This window comes from Salmo salar, chromosome 07 (assembly GCF_965601325.2).
Source record: "Salmo salar chromosome 07, fSalSal1, whole genome shotgun sequence".
Lineage (NCBI taxonomy): Eukaryota > Metazoa > Chordata > Actinopteri > Salmoniformes > Salmonidae > Salmo > Salmo salar.
Genome location: NC_138297.1, coordinates 7260017 through 7279794, shown reverse-complemented (window position 1 = coordinate 7279794; position 19778 = coordinate 7260017). Strand labels below are relative to the sequence as shown.

At 42.0% G+C, this 19778-nt stretch overlaps 1 protein-coding gene across 1 annotated transcript in view; it reads left to right on the top strand.

Moving 5' to 3' along the window:
- Positions 1-8929, top strand: part of LOC106608496 (uncharacterized) — a 36458-nt gene extending 27529 nt beyond the window's left edge. Inside the window, exons 7-13 of the mRNA XM_014206436.3 lie at positions 1174-1619; positions 1887-1951; positions 2032-2216; positions 6981-7186; positions 7316-7377; positions 7463-7611; positions 7850-8929. Coding sequence (XP_014061911.3) covers positions 1174-1619; positions 1887-1951; positions 2032-2216; positions 6981-7186; positions 7316-7377; positions 7463-7611; positions 7850-7941 — 1205 coding nt within the window. The 3' untranslated portion in view covers positions 7942-8929. The remainder of the gene's footprint in view (positions 1-1173; positions 1620-1886; positions 1952-2031; positions 2217-6980; positions 7187-7315; positions 7378-7462; positions 7612-7849) is intronic.
- Positions 8930-19778: the final 10849 nt, after the last annotated feature.

Genomic DNA, 19778 nt, shown 5'->3' with positions numbered 1-19778 from the left:
TTGTTGAAGCACCTTTGGCAGTGATTACAGCCTTGAGTCTTCTTGGGTATGATGCTACAAGCTTTGCACACCTGTTTTTGGCGAGTGTGTTCCCATTCTTCTCTGCAGATCCTCTCAAGCTCTGTCAGGTTGAATGGGGAGTGTCCTTGCACAGCTATTTTAAGGTCTCTCCAAAGATGTTCAAAAGGTTCAAGTCAGGGCTTTGGCTGGGCCACTTTATGAGACTTGTCCCGAAGCCACTCCTGCGTTGTCTTGACTGTGTGCTCAGGGTAATTGTCCTGTTGAAAAGTGAGCATTCTCCCCAGTCTGAGGTCCTGAGCGCTCTGGAGCAGGTTTTCATCAAGGATTTCTCTGTGCTTAAGTCCTTTCATCTTTCCCTCAAACCTGACTAGTCTCCCAGTCCATGTCGCTGAACAACCCACGCAGAATGATGCTGCCACCACCATGCTTCACCGTAGGGATGGTACCAGGTTTCCTACAGATGTGACGTTTGGCCTTCAATCCAAAGAGTTCATTCCTGGTTTCATCAGACCAGAGAATCTTGTTTCTCATGATCTGAGAGTCTTTAGGAGTCCAAGTGAGCTGTCATGTGCCTTTTACTGAGGAGTGGCATCCGTCTGGTCACTCTACCGATACGGTTGTCCTTCTGTTCCACACTTCTTCATTGTAAGAGGCCACTGTGTTCTTGGGGATCTTAAATGCTGTCGACACAATTATGTAAGATGGACTCCAATCAAGTTGTAGAAATATCTCAAAGATGGTCAATTGAAAAATTATACACCTGAGCTCAATTTCGAGTCTCATAGCAAGGTTCCGAATACTTATATAAATAAGGTAATTCCTTTTTTTTTGTAATACAATTTTTAAACATTTCATAAAACATGCTTTCGCTTTGTCATTATGGGGTATTTTGTGAAGATTAATGAGGGGAAAAAAGTATTTAATCCATTTCAGAATAAGGCTGTAATTTACAAAATGTGGGGAAAGGTTATGGGGTCTGAATTTCCAAATGTACTGTATACTTTAGAAATGGTTTTCAGTTGAAGTGGTTCATGTGAAAGGATCAGGAAGCCTGTTTACAGGTTGTAGGAAGTGAATTACATTACGATGACTGTGTTACTGCCACACATCCTTAAAGAGCTGTGTAAATGTCAATTTTCTTTTTGAACTTAGCTGCTCTTGCAACAAGTACTGTTCCTCCTACAACTTCTGTTACAACCCCTGTGGCTGGTACTACCACCACAACAACTGGAGAACCTGTTACTGTTCCGGCTACCGTTCCTACAACTAGGCCCACAACTACAACCACTACATACGTGGCCCCCACAACTACAGTGTCAAGGACAACATCACCACTGTCAACAACTACCAGCACAGCTCCAACTACCACAACAACCAACGCACCAACCACTACTACAACACCTACTACTACTACTAGTACAACCACTACTACAACACCTACTACTACTAGTACAACAACAACTACAACTAAAACAACAACTGCACATCTCCAACCTGCTCCACTGGTGGTTTTCGTCATACAACAAGTGTTTGTAGAAGCTTTAAATGACCCTCAAAGTCCACAATTCCAAGAACTTGCAGTAACTATTACTGCAGTGGTAAGTCCTAGAAACTCAGATTTTGTTTATATTGGGTGTATGACCATCAATAATGTATGGCGATTGTTGTAAAATCTATATTTTAAAGTACATATTTTATTTGTTCTAATCAGGTAACAATTAGTCTCCATCACTACAGATCTATTTATATTCCCCAATGTCTATCTTAAATAACTTGGGCTTAGCTATGTGGATTGGAATATATAGAAATGTTTTTGTTTGTGTTAAATCATTAAAATGTTCTCCTGTTTGTACCATTGCTTACAGTTTGATGTGATCTACAAAGCAAAATATGGGATCCTTTTCATCCGGACTATTGTTATTGGATTCACGTAATATTCCATTATATTCTATTCTATTCTTTTAACCTTTGGCATGCCACTGTTCATGACCTTTTATGACCTTTTTGCAGACCTATTTTCCGTTCTCGTATGGATGCAGAAACACAGGCGGAGGTCCAGCTAGTGTTCAGTGAGACCTCCACTCAATCTGTCCCTGAGGTTACTGACATTAGCAATACACTGAAAGAGGCTGTGACCAATCCAAACATTACCTTTGGCAACCTCTCTGTGGATGTTACCACCATCATTGTTAAAGGTGAGTAAACCCAGATGGGTGAACGAAAACGATCTATACACAGCAATTTCTCCAGTGTTGAATAAAATCTGAGTGTTACATTTAATGCTTACATATGTACATGTAGTTCAACTAATAATGTAACTACATTTTGCAGTAGCTTGGTGGTAGTTGCACTGAATTCATATCTAACTTGTCACAAATTTCGTCGTCTGACGATAAGGAGAAATCACTCTCTGATCAATACGCAGCGGGTTGTGTGTTCTACATCATTTTATTACGTTTGATGCACACGGAAAAACAATAAACTAGAACGACAGGAGACAGTTTCACAGGCTATAACTATACGTAGCAGTGCGAAATAAAACAACCCACAAAAACCAGGTGACAAACACACTCCTAATATATGACTCTCAATCAGGAACAATGATAACCAGCTGTCCCTGATCGGGAGCCACACAGACCAACATAGAAACAGAAATACCAGAAAAACACATACACAGTACTTCTGCCACGTCCTGACCAAAAATACTAAACAACTACTCCCTCTGCTGGTCAGGATGTGACAGTACCCCCCCCCTAAAGGTGCATACCCCGAATGCACCTAAAAAAGAAACAACAAAAATCCCCAATACCACAAAAAAACCCAAAACCAAATACCCCCTAAACAAAAAAAAAGGGAGGGAAGGGAGGGTGGCAGCCGTCAACGACGGCACTTGTGCTACACCCCCCCTCCCCAACCCACCTATCCTGGAGGTGGCTCTGGTTCGGGCCTACTGCCCTCCAGACTGTAGACAGACTTGCTTGGCTCCGGACCGTAGTCAGACTCACTCATTTCCAGGTCGTAGGCAGACTCATTCCGTTCCGGATCGTAGGCAGACTCATTCCGTTTAATGCTGTAGGCAGACTTATTTAGTTCACAGTTAATCAAACACTTATTCAGTTCCGGATCCCATACAGACTCACTTGGTTCCGGATCGCTGACAGACTCCCCCGGTTCCGGATCGCTGACAGACTCCTTCGGTTCCGGGTCGCAGGCAGACTCCCCCGGCTCCGGGTCGCAGGCAGACTCCCCCGGCTCCGGGTCGCAGGCAGACTCCCCCGGCTCCGGGTCGCAGGCAGACTCCCCCGGCTCCGGGTCGCAGGCAGACTCCCCCGGCGGGCGGGGTCCGGGGGTCGCAGGCAGACTCCCTCGGCTCCGGGTCGCAGGCAGACTCCCTCGGCTCCGGGTCGCAGGCAGACTCCCTCGGCTCCGGGTCGCAGGCAGACTCCCTCGGTTCCGGACTGGACACTGTTGCCGGATACTCTGGACTGCACACTGTTGCCAGATACTCTGGACTGCACACTGTTGCCGGATACTCTGGACTGCACACTGTTGCCGAACTCTCGAGGCTGGGCTGACGCACTGGAAGCCTGATGCGTGGGGCTGGTAGAGGAGGTACCAGGCTGAAGACACGCACCCTAGGGCTAGTGCGGGAAGCAGGAACCGGCCGAGAGAAACTACTATTATGCACTATAAGCCTAATGCGTGGTGCTGGTACTGGAACTGCCAGTTTTAAACCACGCACCCCATGGCTAGTGCGAGGAGCGGGAACAGGCTGACTAGGACTAGGCTGACCCATGGGAAGCTTGATCCGTGGTGCTGGTACTGGTCGTGCCAGACTGGAGGTACTCACTTCCGGGTCAGCACGAGAGGCGGGAACCGGAAAGACTGGGCCATGGAGGCGCACAGGTGGCCTTGACCGCACCTCCTGCACAACCCGTCCTGGCTGGATGGAACTAGCAGGCCTGCACAAGCGGGGTGCTGGTACAGGGCGAACTGGGCTGTGCAGGGGCTTGATGGTTACCGTGCGTAGAGCGGGCGTAGGGTAGCCTGGTCCGAGGAGGCGTACCGGCGACCAGAGGCGCTGCGCAGGAATCCTCCTACCAGGCTGGATGCCCACTCTAGCACGGCATCTGCGAGGGGCTGGAATAGCGCGCACCGGCCTGTGCGTGCGTATGGGCGAGATTGTGTGCACCTCAGCAAAACACGGCGCCCTCCACTCCATACGCTCCGCCACATACTCACGGGTAGCTGGCTTATGGCTCTTCCTTGGCCTAGCCAAACTACCCGTGTGCCCCCCCCAAAAATGTCTTGGGGTTGCCTCTCCGGCTTCCTCGCCAGTCGTGTACCCCGGTAGCGTTCCCGGTCCTCACAAGCCTTCCTCCACGGGCCCTCTCCGGCCAGAATCTGTTCCCAACTCCATCTCTCACGATAGTCCATATCCTCAACCTGCCGCCTCCTTTCTCCGCTGCTTGGTCTTGGTTTGGTGGGTTGTTCTGTCACAAACTTCGTCGTCTGACGATAAGGAGAAATCACTGTCAGACCAATACGCAGCGGGTTGCGTGTTCCACATAATTTTATTAAGTTTGATGCACACGGAAAAATAATAAACTAGAACAACAGGAGACAGTTTCACAGGCTATAACTATACGTAGCAGTGCGAAATAAAACAACCCACAAAAACCAGGTGACAAACACACTCCTAATATATGACTCCCAATCAGGAACAACGATAACCAGCTGTCCCTGATCTGGAGCCACACAGACCAACATAGAAACAGAAATACCAGAAAAACACATACACGTACTTCTGCCACGTCCTGACCAAAAATACTAAACAACTACTCCCTCTGCTGGTCAGGACGTGACATAACTAATGTTTTCAGTAGTTAATTACATTTCTTACCATTAAGTGGTGTGGTTAACTACTGGAACTACACTACTTTCTTTTGACAAATTGGGGGGAGGGGGAGGGAGGTGTCCAAACGTCTGAAAAAGCAAGGTTCAAAAAGAAAAAGTAACCCTCAGTCAATCAAAGTGTAGCCAGAACCCTACTCCAGGTAAGGGTTAGGGCCCAGGTACCTGAGAGGATGGAACTGCTGCAGTTAGCTATTTTTGTGAAGAATTATTACAAGACAACAAATAAGCAATACAAGCAGTACCTAGGGGGAGGAACCACACCAAAAAAGTATAAATATTTTAAAGAATAAATTAAGTGAAGAATCAAGAAAGAAAACACAGAACAGACAGTGTGCATATGTACACATACATACTGATGTAGGATCTTAATTTGAGCCAGTTTGCTCCAGCAGGAAAATAATCCTCCAGCATCAAGAGATGTGCATTATTATGTGGCTTATAATTAGTCAACATTGTTTGTAGGGGTTGATGCATCATTCGTAAAGTCAAATCCAGTCTGACATTTTACAGTTGCTAGCTCGAATAATTTTGGTTGTTGATCTTTGTAATTTACATAGAGTGCCTTCGGAAAGTATTCAGACCCCTTGACTTTATCCACATTTTGTTAAGTCACAGCCTTATTCTAAGTGGATTAAATCAAATAAATCCTCAGCAATCTACACACAATACCACATAATGACAATGTGAAAACAGTTTTTTCGACATTTTTGCAAATGTATTCAAATTAAAAACAGAATTAACTTGTTTACATAAGTATTCAGCCTTTGTTATGAGAATCAAATTGTGCTCATGTGCATCCTGTTTCCATTGATCAGCCTTGATATGTTTCTACAACTTTATAGGAGTCAACCTGTGGTAAATTCAATTGATTGGACATGACTTGGAAAGGCACACATTTGTCTATATCAGGTTCCACAGTTGACAGTGCAGGTCAGAGCAAAAACCAAGCCATGAGGTCAAAGGAATTGTCCGTATAGCTCCAAGATAGGATTGTGACAAGGCACAGATCTGGGGAAGGGTACCAAAACATTTCTGCAGCATTGAAGGTCCAGAATAACACAGTAGCCTCACCATTCTTAAAGTTCGGAACCACCAAGACTCTTCCTAGAGCTATCCCCCTGCCAAACTGAGCAGTCAGGGGAGAAAGGCCTTGGTAAGGGACCAAGAACCTGATGGTTACTCCGGCAGAGCTCCAGAGTTACTCTGTGGAGATGGGAGAACTTTCTAGAAGGACAACCATCTCTGCAGCACTCCACCAATCAGGCCTTTGTGGTAGAGTGGCCAGACGGAAGCCACTCCTCAGTAAAAGGCACATGACAGCCCACTTGGAGTTTGCCAAAAGGCACCTGAAGACTCTCAGACCATGTGAAACAAGATTCTCTGGTCTGATGAAACCAAGATTGAACTCTTTTGCCTGAATGCCAAGCGTCACGTCTGGAGAAAACCTCACACCATCCCTACGGTGAAACACGGTGGTGGCAGCATCATGCTGTGCGTGTGTTTTTCAGAGGCAGGGACTGGGAGACTAGTCAGGATCAAGACAAAGACGAACGGAGCAAAGTACAGAGATATCCTTGATGAACACTTGCTCCAGAGCGCTCAGGATCTCAGACAGAGCTTGAGAGGTTCTGCAGAGAAGAATGGGAGAAACTCCCCAAATAGAGGTGTGCCAAGCTTGTAGCGTCATACCCAAGAAGAATCAAGGCTGTAATCGCTGTAAAAGGTGTTTCAACAAAGAACTGAGTAAAGGACCTAAATACTTATGTAAATGTGATATTTCATTTTGTAACGTTATTATAAATTAGCAAAAAATTCAAAATACCATTTTTTTGCTTTGTCATTATGGGGTATTGTGTGTAGATTGATGATGGAAATAAATAATCAGTTTTAGAATAATGCTGTAACGTAACAAAATTTGTAAAAAGTCAAGGAGTCTGAATACTTTCCTATGGTACTGTACGTATATAGACTTGTACAGCATAGACATGCATAGACAAACCATTAGCTTGTACAGTAACTTTTCTGCTCTTTTGTCTTCAAAGTGCCCACCACAAATGCCAACTCAACTGCAACGGTAACTCCTGTCATCACTACTTCCATCATCACAACTACAACCACTGAAACTACCGCTGTGGCACTCACTAAGGTGACTGTGGTGTTCAGGTCCAGAGGAGAGACATTTACCTCTGATCTATCAAACCCATCATCTCAGGCCTTTCAAAGCCGAGCATTACTGATTAAAACTCAGGTGAGCCTCCCAAAACAATGAAGATGTGAATGTCCTAACGAGAGGGGTAGAATACAGTAATACAGTCAGCTTTTAATTGACAGTAAGTTGTTTATTTAAAATTCTTCTGTTTCTTGTTTTGCCTTCTAGGTTGAACCTTTCTATCGATCGGCTTTCACCTCTTTCAACAGTTTGACTGTGACAGAATTCAGGTGATTTCTTTTGCATTACATGTTATATGTTGATTTAAATTGATCTCACTTTCTATCTAACATGTTATCTCTCATTTGTTCCCAGCTCTGGATCCATCATTGATACTATGAATTTAGCATTCAGCTCCTCCTCCGTCCCAAATTCCAAGGAGATTGGCACTGTTTTGATAAATGCTGCGCAAAACATCACAGCTTTCAACATTGACCCCTCCTCAGTGACAGTCAACGGCACAGGTTAACATGTTTATTTATTTCATTGTATTCTATTATCAGTTCAATAAATATTTTGTCTGACATATATTTTGTTCACCATTGTATCATATGCCATTATCTCTACATTAATCAATAATTTATCAGTTGCGTTCCAGTTGTATTTAGCAAATCAGCTGTCTAACTAATCACATTACAGGGCAAAAAAACACTCATCCTATTTTCATTTTGATCATGTTTCCTTTTTCTCTTTCCATCCCAGCTGTGACCTCAAGTGGAGTAAGCAGCAAGACCAGTCTCTTCACAGCATTCTTTCTGGTGGTTCTGTCTCTGCTACTGTCAAGCCAGCATTAGTCTCAGTGGTAACGCCCACTTGGTAGTCATATTTTCACTTTGAGAACTTCCCACACATTCCAACCCCTACACAAATTCCACCCATGATTTGACTAGTCTCCAAAATGAAATGAAGTCTTGTAAGCTGACATAAGATACAGTCTATGTGGCAGTTGAACACAATGATGTGATATAATTACTGCCTATTCAATCAAAATGTGTAAGTGCATGGGTTTCCATCATAAGTCAATGTTATTTCCATGCAATGACAAAGCATGTTTGATTTAATATGCACTTATTTTTGATTCACTCTGTTGCTGATATGAACTAAAACATTGATTCACTCTTGCTGATATGAACTAAAACGTTGATTTACTCTCTTGCTGATATGAACTAAAACGTTGATTCACTCTTTTGCTGATATGAACTAAAACATTTAATCACTCTGTTGCTGATATGAACTAAAACATTTAATCACTCTGTTGCTGATATGAACTAAAACATTGATTTACTCTCTTGCTGATATGAACTAAAACATTGATTCACTCTTGCTGATATGAACTAAAACGTTGATTTACTCTCTTGCTGATATGAACTAAAACGTTGATTCACTCTTTTGCTGATATGAACTAAAACATTTAATCACTCTTTTGCTGATATGAACTAAAACATTGATTCACTCTTGCTGATATGAACTAAAACGTTGATTTACTCTCTTGCTGATATGAACAAAAACATTTAGTCACTCTGTTGCTGATATAAACTAATGAGAGCAATATTATATTTCATATTTTGACTTAACCAGTGAAACCTGGATAACTGATTTAAATAAGGCCCTTTGGAGCAAAATGTTCAAAGATTTAAACAATTATGAATGTAGTCTTCATCATGTATCTGTTATACCATATAATGCAATTCTGTTATCAATTGTCCTGATATTGTGCCAGTGTAAGGTTGTCTGCTTTTTCTGGAGGTACACAATCTTTAATACATGTCTTTCTCTCGTGAAGATTCAGGCCATTGTATTGTTTACTATTTGTTGACTAAATGAGTGGATTGGATGACAAGGTAAAGTATGGCTCCAATTGTGATGTTTATCTGACTATCTGGCTATACAATACTGGAACAACAAGACTACACTAGATCAGTCCAACACATCCACGTGTTACACAGTGAGGGAGTGTTGTGCCCCACTGGTGTAGACAGCAGTTAGTTTGTTGGTACAATATTTGCTCTCCCAGAGATCGAGCTTTGATTGGATCTCACATGCGAGATATTTGCATGCAAAATGCTCCTCACTTCCTAATCAGTTCGCCTCGCCCCAACTAGATATAGACAAACAGGTAGCTAGTTCATGATTCATTCAATTTGAAAAGTGGATACCAGCGTAGCATGCCACTTTGAAGTCGCAGCCCCTTCATTATCCGCTACAAGACCATGGTGCTTGCCTACGGAGCTGTGAAGGGAACGGCACCTCCATACCTTCAGGCTCTGATCAGGCCCTACACCCAAACAAGGGCACTGCGTTCATCCACCTCTGGCCTGCTGGCCCCCCTACCTCTGAGGAAGCACAGTTCCCGCTCAGCCCAGTCAAAACTGTTCGCTGCTCTGGCACCCCAATGGTGGAACAAGCTCCCTCACGACGCCAGGACAGCGGAGTCAATCACCACCTTCCGGAGACACCTGAAACCCCACCTCTTTAAGGAATACCTAGGATAGGATAAAGTAATCCTTCTAAACCCCCCCCCCCCCCCCCCTTAAAAGATTTAGATGCACTATTGTAAAGTGGTTGTTCCACTGGATATCATAAGGTGAATGCACCAATTTGTAAGTCGCTCTGGATAAGAGCGTCTGCTAAATGACATAAATGTAAATGTGATTACGCAACGTGCCGAAAACATCAAAGAGCCTTCCCAGACTCTGGAGTAAAACAGATGTGTATCTTTCGCCAGACAAACACTAGATGCCATTCCACAATAATGGCTCAGATTAACCGATGACTGTAGATGTAAAGAGTATGATATCTCTGAAAAACTAAACTCGTCAAGAGTGTTATGACAGGAAACATCTTGTCTGTCATTTCCTTGTATTTAATAGGATTCTACTGTGTGTGTGTGTGTGTGTGTGTGTGTGTGTGTGTGTGTGTGTGTGTGTGTGTGTGTGTGTATTAGGTACTGAACCTGTTATCATATAATGTGTCCATAGTATTTAAACTACTGTTCAAAAGAGGTCACTTAGAAATGTAATGGTTTTTCAAAGAAAAGCAATTTTTTCGTCCATTAAAATAACATCAAATTGATCAGAAATACAGTGTAGACATTGTTATTGTTGTAAATAACTATTGTAGCTGGAAACGGCAGATTTTTAATGGAATATCTACATAGGCGTACAGAGGCCCAATATCAGCAACCATCACTCCTGTGTTCCAATGGCACGTTGTGTTAGCTAATCCAAGTTTATCACTTTAAAAGGCTAATTGATCATTAGAAAATCCTTTTGCAATTATGTTAGCACAGCTGAAAACTGGTGTTCCTGATTAAAGAAGCAATACAACTGGCTTTCTTTAGACTAGTTGTGTATCTCGAGCATTAACATTTGTGGGTTCGATTACAGGCTCAAAATGGCCAGAAACAAAGAACTTTCTTCTGAAACTTGTCAGTATATTGTTGTTCTGAGAAATTAAGGCTATTCCATGCGAGAAATTGCCAAGAAACTGAAATATGGTACAACGCTGTGTACCACTCCCTTCACAGAACAGTGCAAAATGGCTCTAACCAGAATAGAAAGAGGAGTGGGAGGCTCCGTTGCACAACTGAGCAAGAGGACAAGTATATTAGGGTGCCTAGTTTGAGAAACAGATGCCTCACGAGTCCTCAACTGGCAGCTTCATGAAATAGTACCCGCAAAACCCCAGACTCAACGTCAACATTGAAGAGGCGACTCCAGGATGCTGACCTTCTAGGCAGAGTTGCAAAGAAAAATCCATATCTCAGACTGGCCAATAAAAATAAAAGATTAAGATGGGCAAAAAAACACAGACACTGGACAGAGGAATTCAACAGATGTCATTGACTGGGAGTCTACAAACCAGGGGCCTCATTTATGTTCTTAGATTGATACTTGAACTTAGTCGTAAGATCATTTCCGACGGTGTGCTTAAGTTCGATTCATAAGAGATACTGAGCATAAAAACCTTGTTTATGCAGGTTCTAATAAGCCCGTTTGTAATTTACGCACCTGTGATCTATAAATCTCAAAATAACCTTCATTGACAGCACCTGAACATGCCTTACAGTCAGAGATTTCCCCTTACAGAATGCTAGCAGAAATGAGGGTTTAGTCAGGAATAGCCATGGACCAAAAGAGAAAAGCAAACTTTTTGGAAGACGAGATCACGGCGATGGTAGAGGAGATTGAAGACAGGCAACATGTATTATTCGGTGAACTAAGTAGTGGGTTGACAAACAAAGCCAAACGGGTAGCTTGGGAGTGTGTCGCTGCTGCAGTGAATGAGGTGGGGCAGCAAGACCGAACTGTGGCTGACGTGAAAAAGAAATGGTCTGTCCTGCAAGGGAAAACAATAGCCCTACATAACCAGCAGGAAAATCACTTACGTCAAGTCTAGACTTTGCATAGAGATAAGATCATTTCCACGTCAAAGAAAGGTTTTATAAATACCTACTTATACACGGTTTTCTGCGTGTCATACTTAAGATCAAAATTGATCGTAAGGCCGTTTTATAAATGAGGCCCTGAGGAGTATACAAACCCGAGGAGTATACTAGTAATGAGATAAAGATGTTAATGAACTAACTTTGGTCAATTCTGAACTCAACCGTTGACACGAAGGTGGCTCACCTTTCAGGTAAACCAAAGACGGCTATATTGACAAGCTAATAAAAGAAAGGCTGCACTTCTAATAGCCTATTTGCACCAATAGCCTGAATTTGCAGGATAACTTGTTTTTTCCTTTTGATTTAGGCCAAAAAAACCTAAAGATGACACTGAGTCATCCATGGATTGCGGTTTTTAGCATTGTCTCAATGAATTCGACTCACTGGGCTGTCCACGCAAAGTATGCACACAACAATACAAGCCTGGCTTGAGTTAGTGACATGTGTTGGATCAATATTCTCCTTTGTAGCATGGTTGGAGCCTGAGTTGGAAAGTGAAGCTAACTAGCTAGCGTCATAGTATAGGTCTACTGCTCTGGTTTCCCTGGTCAAAATCAGACACAGCCATGCAGGAATTTAGTTTGATAACCTGAAATCCACTGTCCATCACAGCCATCCACGGTTTATACATAACCCAAACTCCATAGCCCTCCTCGGATTATACTGAAATTTCATTGTAACCAATGTTCCCTCAAAAAAAAAAATCTGGTCTGTTGAGCGCAAACTTGGATGTTGTGAAAATTCTGTGCAACTTCCAGAGTGCGTTTATTGTGAACACTGAGGCTGTACCCACTTTAAGTTTTAACAGTGGCCAATGTGGAGAAAATGCATCCCATAATATTTTAACATGGAAATAGTTGTTCTATCATTCAGCATCCAGTACAGTAGCAGCCAATGTGTTGTGTTCAATGTAGGCCTACATTCTATTAGATTTTAAAAAAAAACATGTACTGTAGGCTTGACACTAACCTGTTTATCCACTTGTCCTTCAGACATGGAGGCGACTGAAAATGTTGTTGTGTTGTTTGATGCAAGAGATCACTTTACAAAATAAAATGCATTATTATTCCCATACCATTATTACAGAGAATCAGACAAATTATTTTACCCTCTGCCTATTGGCTACTTAGCTTATTCAAGCCTGTCTCAATATATACCACTGCCCTTTCAAGACAAAAGTAAAAATATCTTTAACTTACTCTCTTTTCAAAGATGTCCAGAAAAGTACACGTTTTGTGCTCTTATAGGAAGCAATCACTCCCCTATTGCTAACTACAAATTATCTAAAACTGGGCTAATAACTCACTAACTAGCAAAGGATATGAACAAAATGTGCACACGTGGCTACATGCAGCTCTCACTTTGATCTCAAAACAAGCGCACCTACTCATGACCGCTCATGCTGCAAACATAGTCCAGTTCAAAGTAAATGACACAGATTCATATATGGCAATGGTCTATTTACATATAGGCCTATTGCAGCTCTGATTGGTTATGCCACACCAGTCTGTGTAGAGCAGGCCTGGGGAACTCCAGTCCTCGGGGGGCTGATTGGTGTCACACTTTTGCCCCAACCCCAGCTAACACACCAGACTCCAGTAATCAACGAATCATGATCTTCAGTAAAACATGCAATTAGTTTAAATCAAGTGTGTTTGCTAGGGATGGGGGGAAAGTGTGACACCAATCAGGTCCCCGAGGACTGGAATTGCCCAGGCCTGGTGTAGAGTACGGGTTGAGTCTTGAGTGTCAATGCAATATAATTCTACTCCAATGTTTTCTGCCAACAACAAAATCTCTTGCATAGTTTGTTTTGTTTTGGTATGTTGCATTGAAAGTGGCTAATATTGAGTTGATTCCTTACAATTGCCACAGTAAAGGGAAACGTTGCTAGTGTTAATAACAGGGAAAACTCTAGAACAGTGGTCACCAACCTTTTCTGAGTCAAGATCACTTTCTGAGTCAAAATGCAAGCGGAGATGTACCGCTCAGATTTTTTTGACATGACTTAAAAAAACGTAATCCTATGCAATATTAACCAATTAAAAACAGTACTGTAGCAATGAGGTTTGTGTAGTAAGCTATATGCCCAATACATTGTCACTGCATAATGGCTTTGCTTGAATTACCCTGCCAATGCATTGTTGTTTGGGCTATTTGATATATATTTTGTATATTTCAAAATTTGAAGTAAGCTATATGATCACACTGGTAATAGATCCGTTGTTGTATTACTTGTGAGGCACAGCTGTGTGAGCATATATTTAAGAACTTAAACATGAACTCACTCATAAAAACAGCATCTCTTTGCTGTCTTCATTGACTGTATCTCTCTAGTCATGGTTTTAAAAGTTTTGAATTCTCAAGGTTTCAACTTTGCTGTACCTTTCTTTTATGCCTGCTACATTACTAGGTAATCTATTGGCCAACGGTAGGCGTATAGTGCACTTGATTTCCTCTCCGGGCCCGCCGGGAAGGCAGAGTTTGTACATTCAGATACATGAAATGGTTCAAAATGGCAACAGTTCGCTTACCCGGCGCGCATGGCAGCTGAATCGGGTGCATCTACCACCAACAGCGTGAGACAAATAAAAAAAAAGGAACACAAGGCCCTATCATTGGGTTTTTACAGAAAAGTTTGGCGATCGATTAGAAATGCCTTGGAGATCGTCGAGTCGGTTGGTGACCACTGCTCTAGAAATTTGAGTCAAGTTCAATCTCGTGATTCTCTCCATGGGCTGATGTTTCATGGACTGCCAAGCACTCCCAGGGAAGCTGCTTGGCAGTCTCTGGGCCACTGCGTGCTCACACACTTACACAGCTTAGAGGGAACATTGATTGCAACCCAAGTCTAAACTCCACAGCCCTCCACGGGATTATGCTGAAATGCCATTGTAACCAAAGCCTAAAGGACAGAACTTTAGAAACGTAATTGTAAACCAAACTTAAATATTCTATTCAAGTGAGAGAGACTGTCATTTCTTCAAACAATCATCTTTATTCAATCTCTATTAATTATTGCAATAATGAAACCATCGAACCCACACTCTAAAGTGTGGTAACTGATAATGACAAATCTGATGTTATATACGTAGGACCTAAAAATGCCTAGTCAGCGCTGGTTCCAGTACTCCCATAAGCCACCTTGGTTATCTACACAGGATGTTGTTTTACCCTCTTAGTTTCCCAGATGCCAGGAAGATGAGACAATGAGAGATTGTTCTAAACTCCTCCAGGCTCTCTCTATCTCAGGTCACACACCACATCTTGTCTATGGAATGTCAGCAAACCCATTTCCTTGACCATACGCCCAGACTAAATGCAGGAAGCTAGATTGGAAACCATTTCTTTACAGAAACACAGAATTAAAAATAATAGAAATGTCTTCCTAATTGTTAAGTATTAATTGCTAACTATTAAAATCATACAAATCAGGTAAATTCGCAATTGTTCTACCACATTGTGCATACTGTTAAGCTTGTATGAGCTATGTTAAAGAAAAAGGGGATACCAAGTCAGTTGCACAACTAAATGCCTTCAACTGAAATGTGTCTCCCGCATTTAACCCAACCACTCTCAATCAGAGATACATTATCAGCTATGTTAAGGTATGTTATCAGCTATGTTCTTTTTATTTAACCTTCATTTAACTTGGCAAGTCAGTTAAGAACAAATTCTTATTTACAATGATGGCCTAGGTTAACTGCCTTGTTCAGGACGACAGATTTTTACCTTGTCAGGTCAGGGATTCAATCTAACAACCGTTCGGTTACAGGCCCAACACTCTAACCACTAGCCTACCTGCCACCCCAGGATATGTTATGAGCTATGTTAAGATATGTTATCAGCTATGTTATCAGCTATGTTACTATATTTTATGGGCTATGTTAAGTTATCAGCTATGTTATGATATGTTATCAGCTATGTTAAGATATGTTATCAGCTATGTTAAGATATGTTATCAGCTATGTTAAGATATATTATGAGCGCTCTGCAGCAGGTTTTCATCAATGATCTCTCTGTACTTTTCTCCATTCATCTTTCCCTTGATCCTGACTAGTCTCCCAGTCCCTAACGCTGAAATACATCCAAACAGCATGATGCTGCCACCACCATGCCTCAGCGTAGGATTGGTATTCGCCAGGAGATGAGCAGTGCCTGGTTTCCTCCAGATGTAACGCTTGACATTCAAGCCAAATAGTTAAATCTTGGTTTCAGCACACCAGAGAATCTTGTTTCTCATGGTCTAAGAGTCCTTTAGCCTGTTATGGCTAGGGGGCAGTATTTTCACGGCGGCAAAAAGCTGAATCGTGGCTTTGCAGGCCCTGGTTGAAAAACATTAGCGCGTTTGGATTGTGGCCGGTCACAGTACTATGAGACTCAGGCTCGTGCACGAGGGGATCCCATGCTTTTATTTTCTCTCTCTTTGTACGTAAACACGCTTTCCCGGTCGGAATATTATCGCTTTTTTACGAGAAAAATGGCATAAAAATTGATTTTAAACAGCGGTTGACGGTTGATGGAATATTTAGAATTTTTTTGTCACGAAATGCGTCGTGCGCGTGACCCTTATTTACACTTCGGATAGTGTCTTGAACGCACGAACAAAACGCCGCTATTTGGATATAACTATGGATTATTTTGAACCAAACCAACATTTGTTATTGAAGTAGCAGTCCTGGGAGTGCATTCTGACGAAGAACACCAAAGGTAATCAAACTTTTCTAATAGTAAATCGGAGTTTGGTCAGGGCTAAACTTGGTGGGTGTCAAAATAGCTAGCCGTGATGGCTGGGCTATCTACTCAGAATATTGCAAAATGTGCTTTCACCGAAAAGCTATTTTAAAATTGGACACCTCGATTGCACAAAGGAGTTCTGTATCTATAAATCTTAAAATAATTGTTATGTTTTTTGTGAACGTTTATCGTGAGTAAATTAGTAAATTCACCGGAAGTGTTCGGTGGGAATGCTAGTTCTGAACGTCACATGCTAATGTAAAAAGCTGGTTTTTGATATAAATATGAACTTGATTGAACAAAACATGCATGTATTGTATAACATAATGTCCTAGGGTTGTCATCTGATGAAGATCATCAAAGGTTAGTGCTGCATTTAGCTGTCTTCTGGGTTTTTGTGACATTATATGCTAGCTTGAAAAATGGGTGTCTGATTATTTCTGGCTTGGTACTCTGCTGACATAATCTAATGTTTTGCTTTCGTTGTAAAGCCTTTTTGAAATCGGACAGTGTGGTTAGATTAACGAGAGTCTTGTCTTTAAAAAGCTGTAAAATAGTCATATGTTTGAGAAATTGAAGTAATAGCATTTCAAACGTTTTGAAAATCGCGCCACAGGATTCAACTGGCTGTTACGTAGGTGGGACGAAATTGAAGTTATAGCATTTTTGAGGTATTTGTTTTTCACGCCACGCGATTCCACTGGCTGTTGACTAGCCCAGGGAAGTTAAAATAAATACGGTCAAGAGAACCTATCTGGTCCAAGTGGAAAAAACATCTCATTTTTTTCTGATAGAAATAACAACATTCACCATGCACTGTAATTTATTAATTCATAAGCGCTATTGAGTTAAGTAAATTAGTAATCTGTTTGCAGAAGGAGATTGTAAATACACATAGCAGTTGTTTCAGAAGAAATCTTCTTATGATAACAGACGAATGTGTCACAGTTGTCGTAGGGTAAAGTGGACCAAGACGCAGCGGGGAAATGTGCACTCATCTTCTTTTTATTTAAACGGACAAAGAAGGTAAACCAAAATAAACACGTACACAACAAAAACACAACGACTAATAACAGGCCGGTAAGGCACAGAGCTATACACAGCACAATTTCCCACAAATTCTAAAACAAACACATACCTATTTATAGAACCCTCAATCAGAGGCAATGAGAAAACACCTGCCTCCAATTGAGGGTTCAACCCCCAATTAACTAAACATAGAAATACAAATAACTAGACTGAACATAGAAATATATAAACATAGAACAGTGCCCAAAACTCGGAATACTAAATCAAACACCCTACAACTAACACAACCAGCCCGAACCACATAAAACAAATACCCCCTGCCACGTCCTGACCAAACTACAATAACAAATAACCCCTATTACTGGTCAGGACGTGACAGAATGTGAAACCAGTCACATGGAAGCAAACTGAAAATCAAATCAACATGACGGCACCTTTTCCACAAGTAGACTACAGTAAAAATTGCTGTGCCATAAGACTCAAGATATAGGCTTCTGTAAGACCGAACCTGCCCGAGTTTATTTATGGCTTTAGAATATTTTAATTATATGCCCAGGATATTCTACATTTTATTTTACAATTTGTATCATGTTAAATATCAGCCACTATCGCGAGGACGATCAGCTGTCCGTCCTGTCTCCCTGTAGCACTGTCTTAGGCGTCTCACATTGCAACTTATTGCCCTGACCACATTTGCAGTACTCATACCTCCTTGCAACATGCCTAAGGCATGTTCACGCAGATGAGCAGGGATCCTGTGCATCTTTCTTTTGGTGTTTTTCAGAGTCAGTAGAAAGGCCTTTTTAGTGTCCTAAGTTTTTATAACTGTGACCTTAATTGCCTACCGTCTGTAAACTGTTAGTGTCTTAATGACTGTTCCACAGGTACATGTTCATTAACTGGTTACGGTTCATTGAACAAGCATGGGAAGCAGTGTTTAAACCCTTTAGAATGAAGATCTGTGAAGTTATTTTGATTTTTACGAATTATCTTTGAAATACAGGGTCCTGAAAAAGGGCCGTTACTTTTTTGCTGAGTTTACATTTATAACTGTCACTTTAATGTTAGTTTCCTTCAATTTGTAGCCTACATTTGGTATCATTCCATTGGGTTTAACTTTCTTCCCTCTGCCACGTCTGTGTAGTTGTTCCTGAGGGTCACTAGCATTAGTGGATAATATCAAGTCAAAATCGAATTTTATTTGTCACATGTGTCGAATACAACAGGTATTTCACCTTACAATGAAGTTCTTACTTACAAGCCCTTAACGAACAATGCAGTTTTAAGAAAAATAAGTATTAAGAAGGTGTTTACTAAAATAAACTGAAGTAAAAATGAAAATAGAAAAATAACATTATTAAAGAGCAACAATAAAATAACAGTAATGAGGCTATATAGAGGGGTACAGAGTCAATGTGTGAGGGCACAGGTTAGTCAAGGTAATTGAGGTAATATATACATGTAGGTAGAGTTAAAGTGACAATGCATAGATAATAAACAGACAAAGAGAACCTCAGTTTACAAATTAAAAAAATATATACTTATAGAAAGTTATGCAACACCCAATTCCCCTGTGTGACAAAGTAATTGCCCCCTTACACGCAATAACTGGTTGTGCCACCTTTAGCTGCAATGACTGCAACCAAACACTTCCTGTAGTTGGAGGAATTTTGTCTAACTCTTGCATGCATAACTACTTTCACTCAGTGACATTTGTGGGTTTTCAAGTATGAACTGTCACAACATCTCAATTGGGATTTGTAACAGTATTCGTCGTCTGAAGAGGAAGAATCATCGGACCAAAACACAGCGTGGTAAGTGTTCATGCTTTCTTTAATAAACTGAACACCGAAACAAAAATAACAATGAGAAGAACCGAAACAGTTCCGTAAGGTGCAAAACACTAAACAGAAATTAACTACCCACAAAAACCCTGTGGGAAAAGGATACCTAAGTATGGTTCCCAATCAGAGACAACGATAGACAGCTGTCCCTGATTGAGAACCGTACCCGGCCAAAACAAAGAAATACACAAAACATAGAAAAGGGCACATAGAATGCCCACCCTAGTCACACCCTGGCCTAACCAAAATAGAGAACAAAACCCTCTCTATGGCCAGGGCGTGACAGTACCCCCCCCCCCCCCCCCCCAAAGGTGCGGACTCCGGCCGCAAAACCTGACTGTTAAGGGGAGGGTCCGGGTGGGCCTTCTTTACGGCGGCGGCTCTGGTCCGGGACGTGGACCCCGCTCCACCTTAGGCTTGGCCCACTTAGGTGGTGCCTCTGGAGTGGGGACCCTCGCCGCTGACCCCGGACTGGGGACCCTCGCAGCGGGCCCCAGACAGGCGAGCGACTCCGGCAGCTCCGGACAGGCGGGCGACTCTGGCAGCTCCGGACTGGAAGGCGACTCTGGCAGCT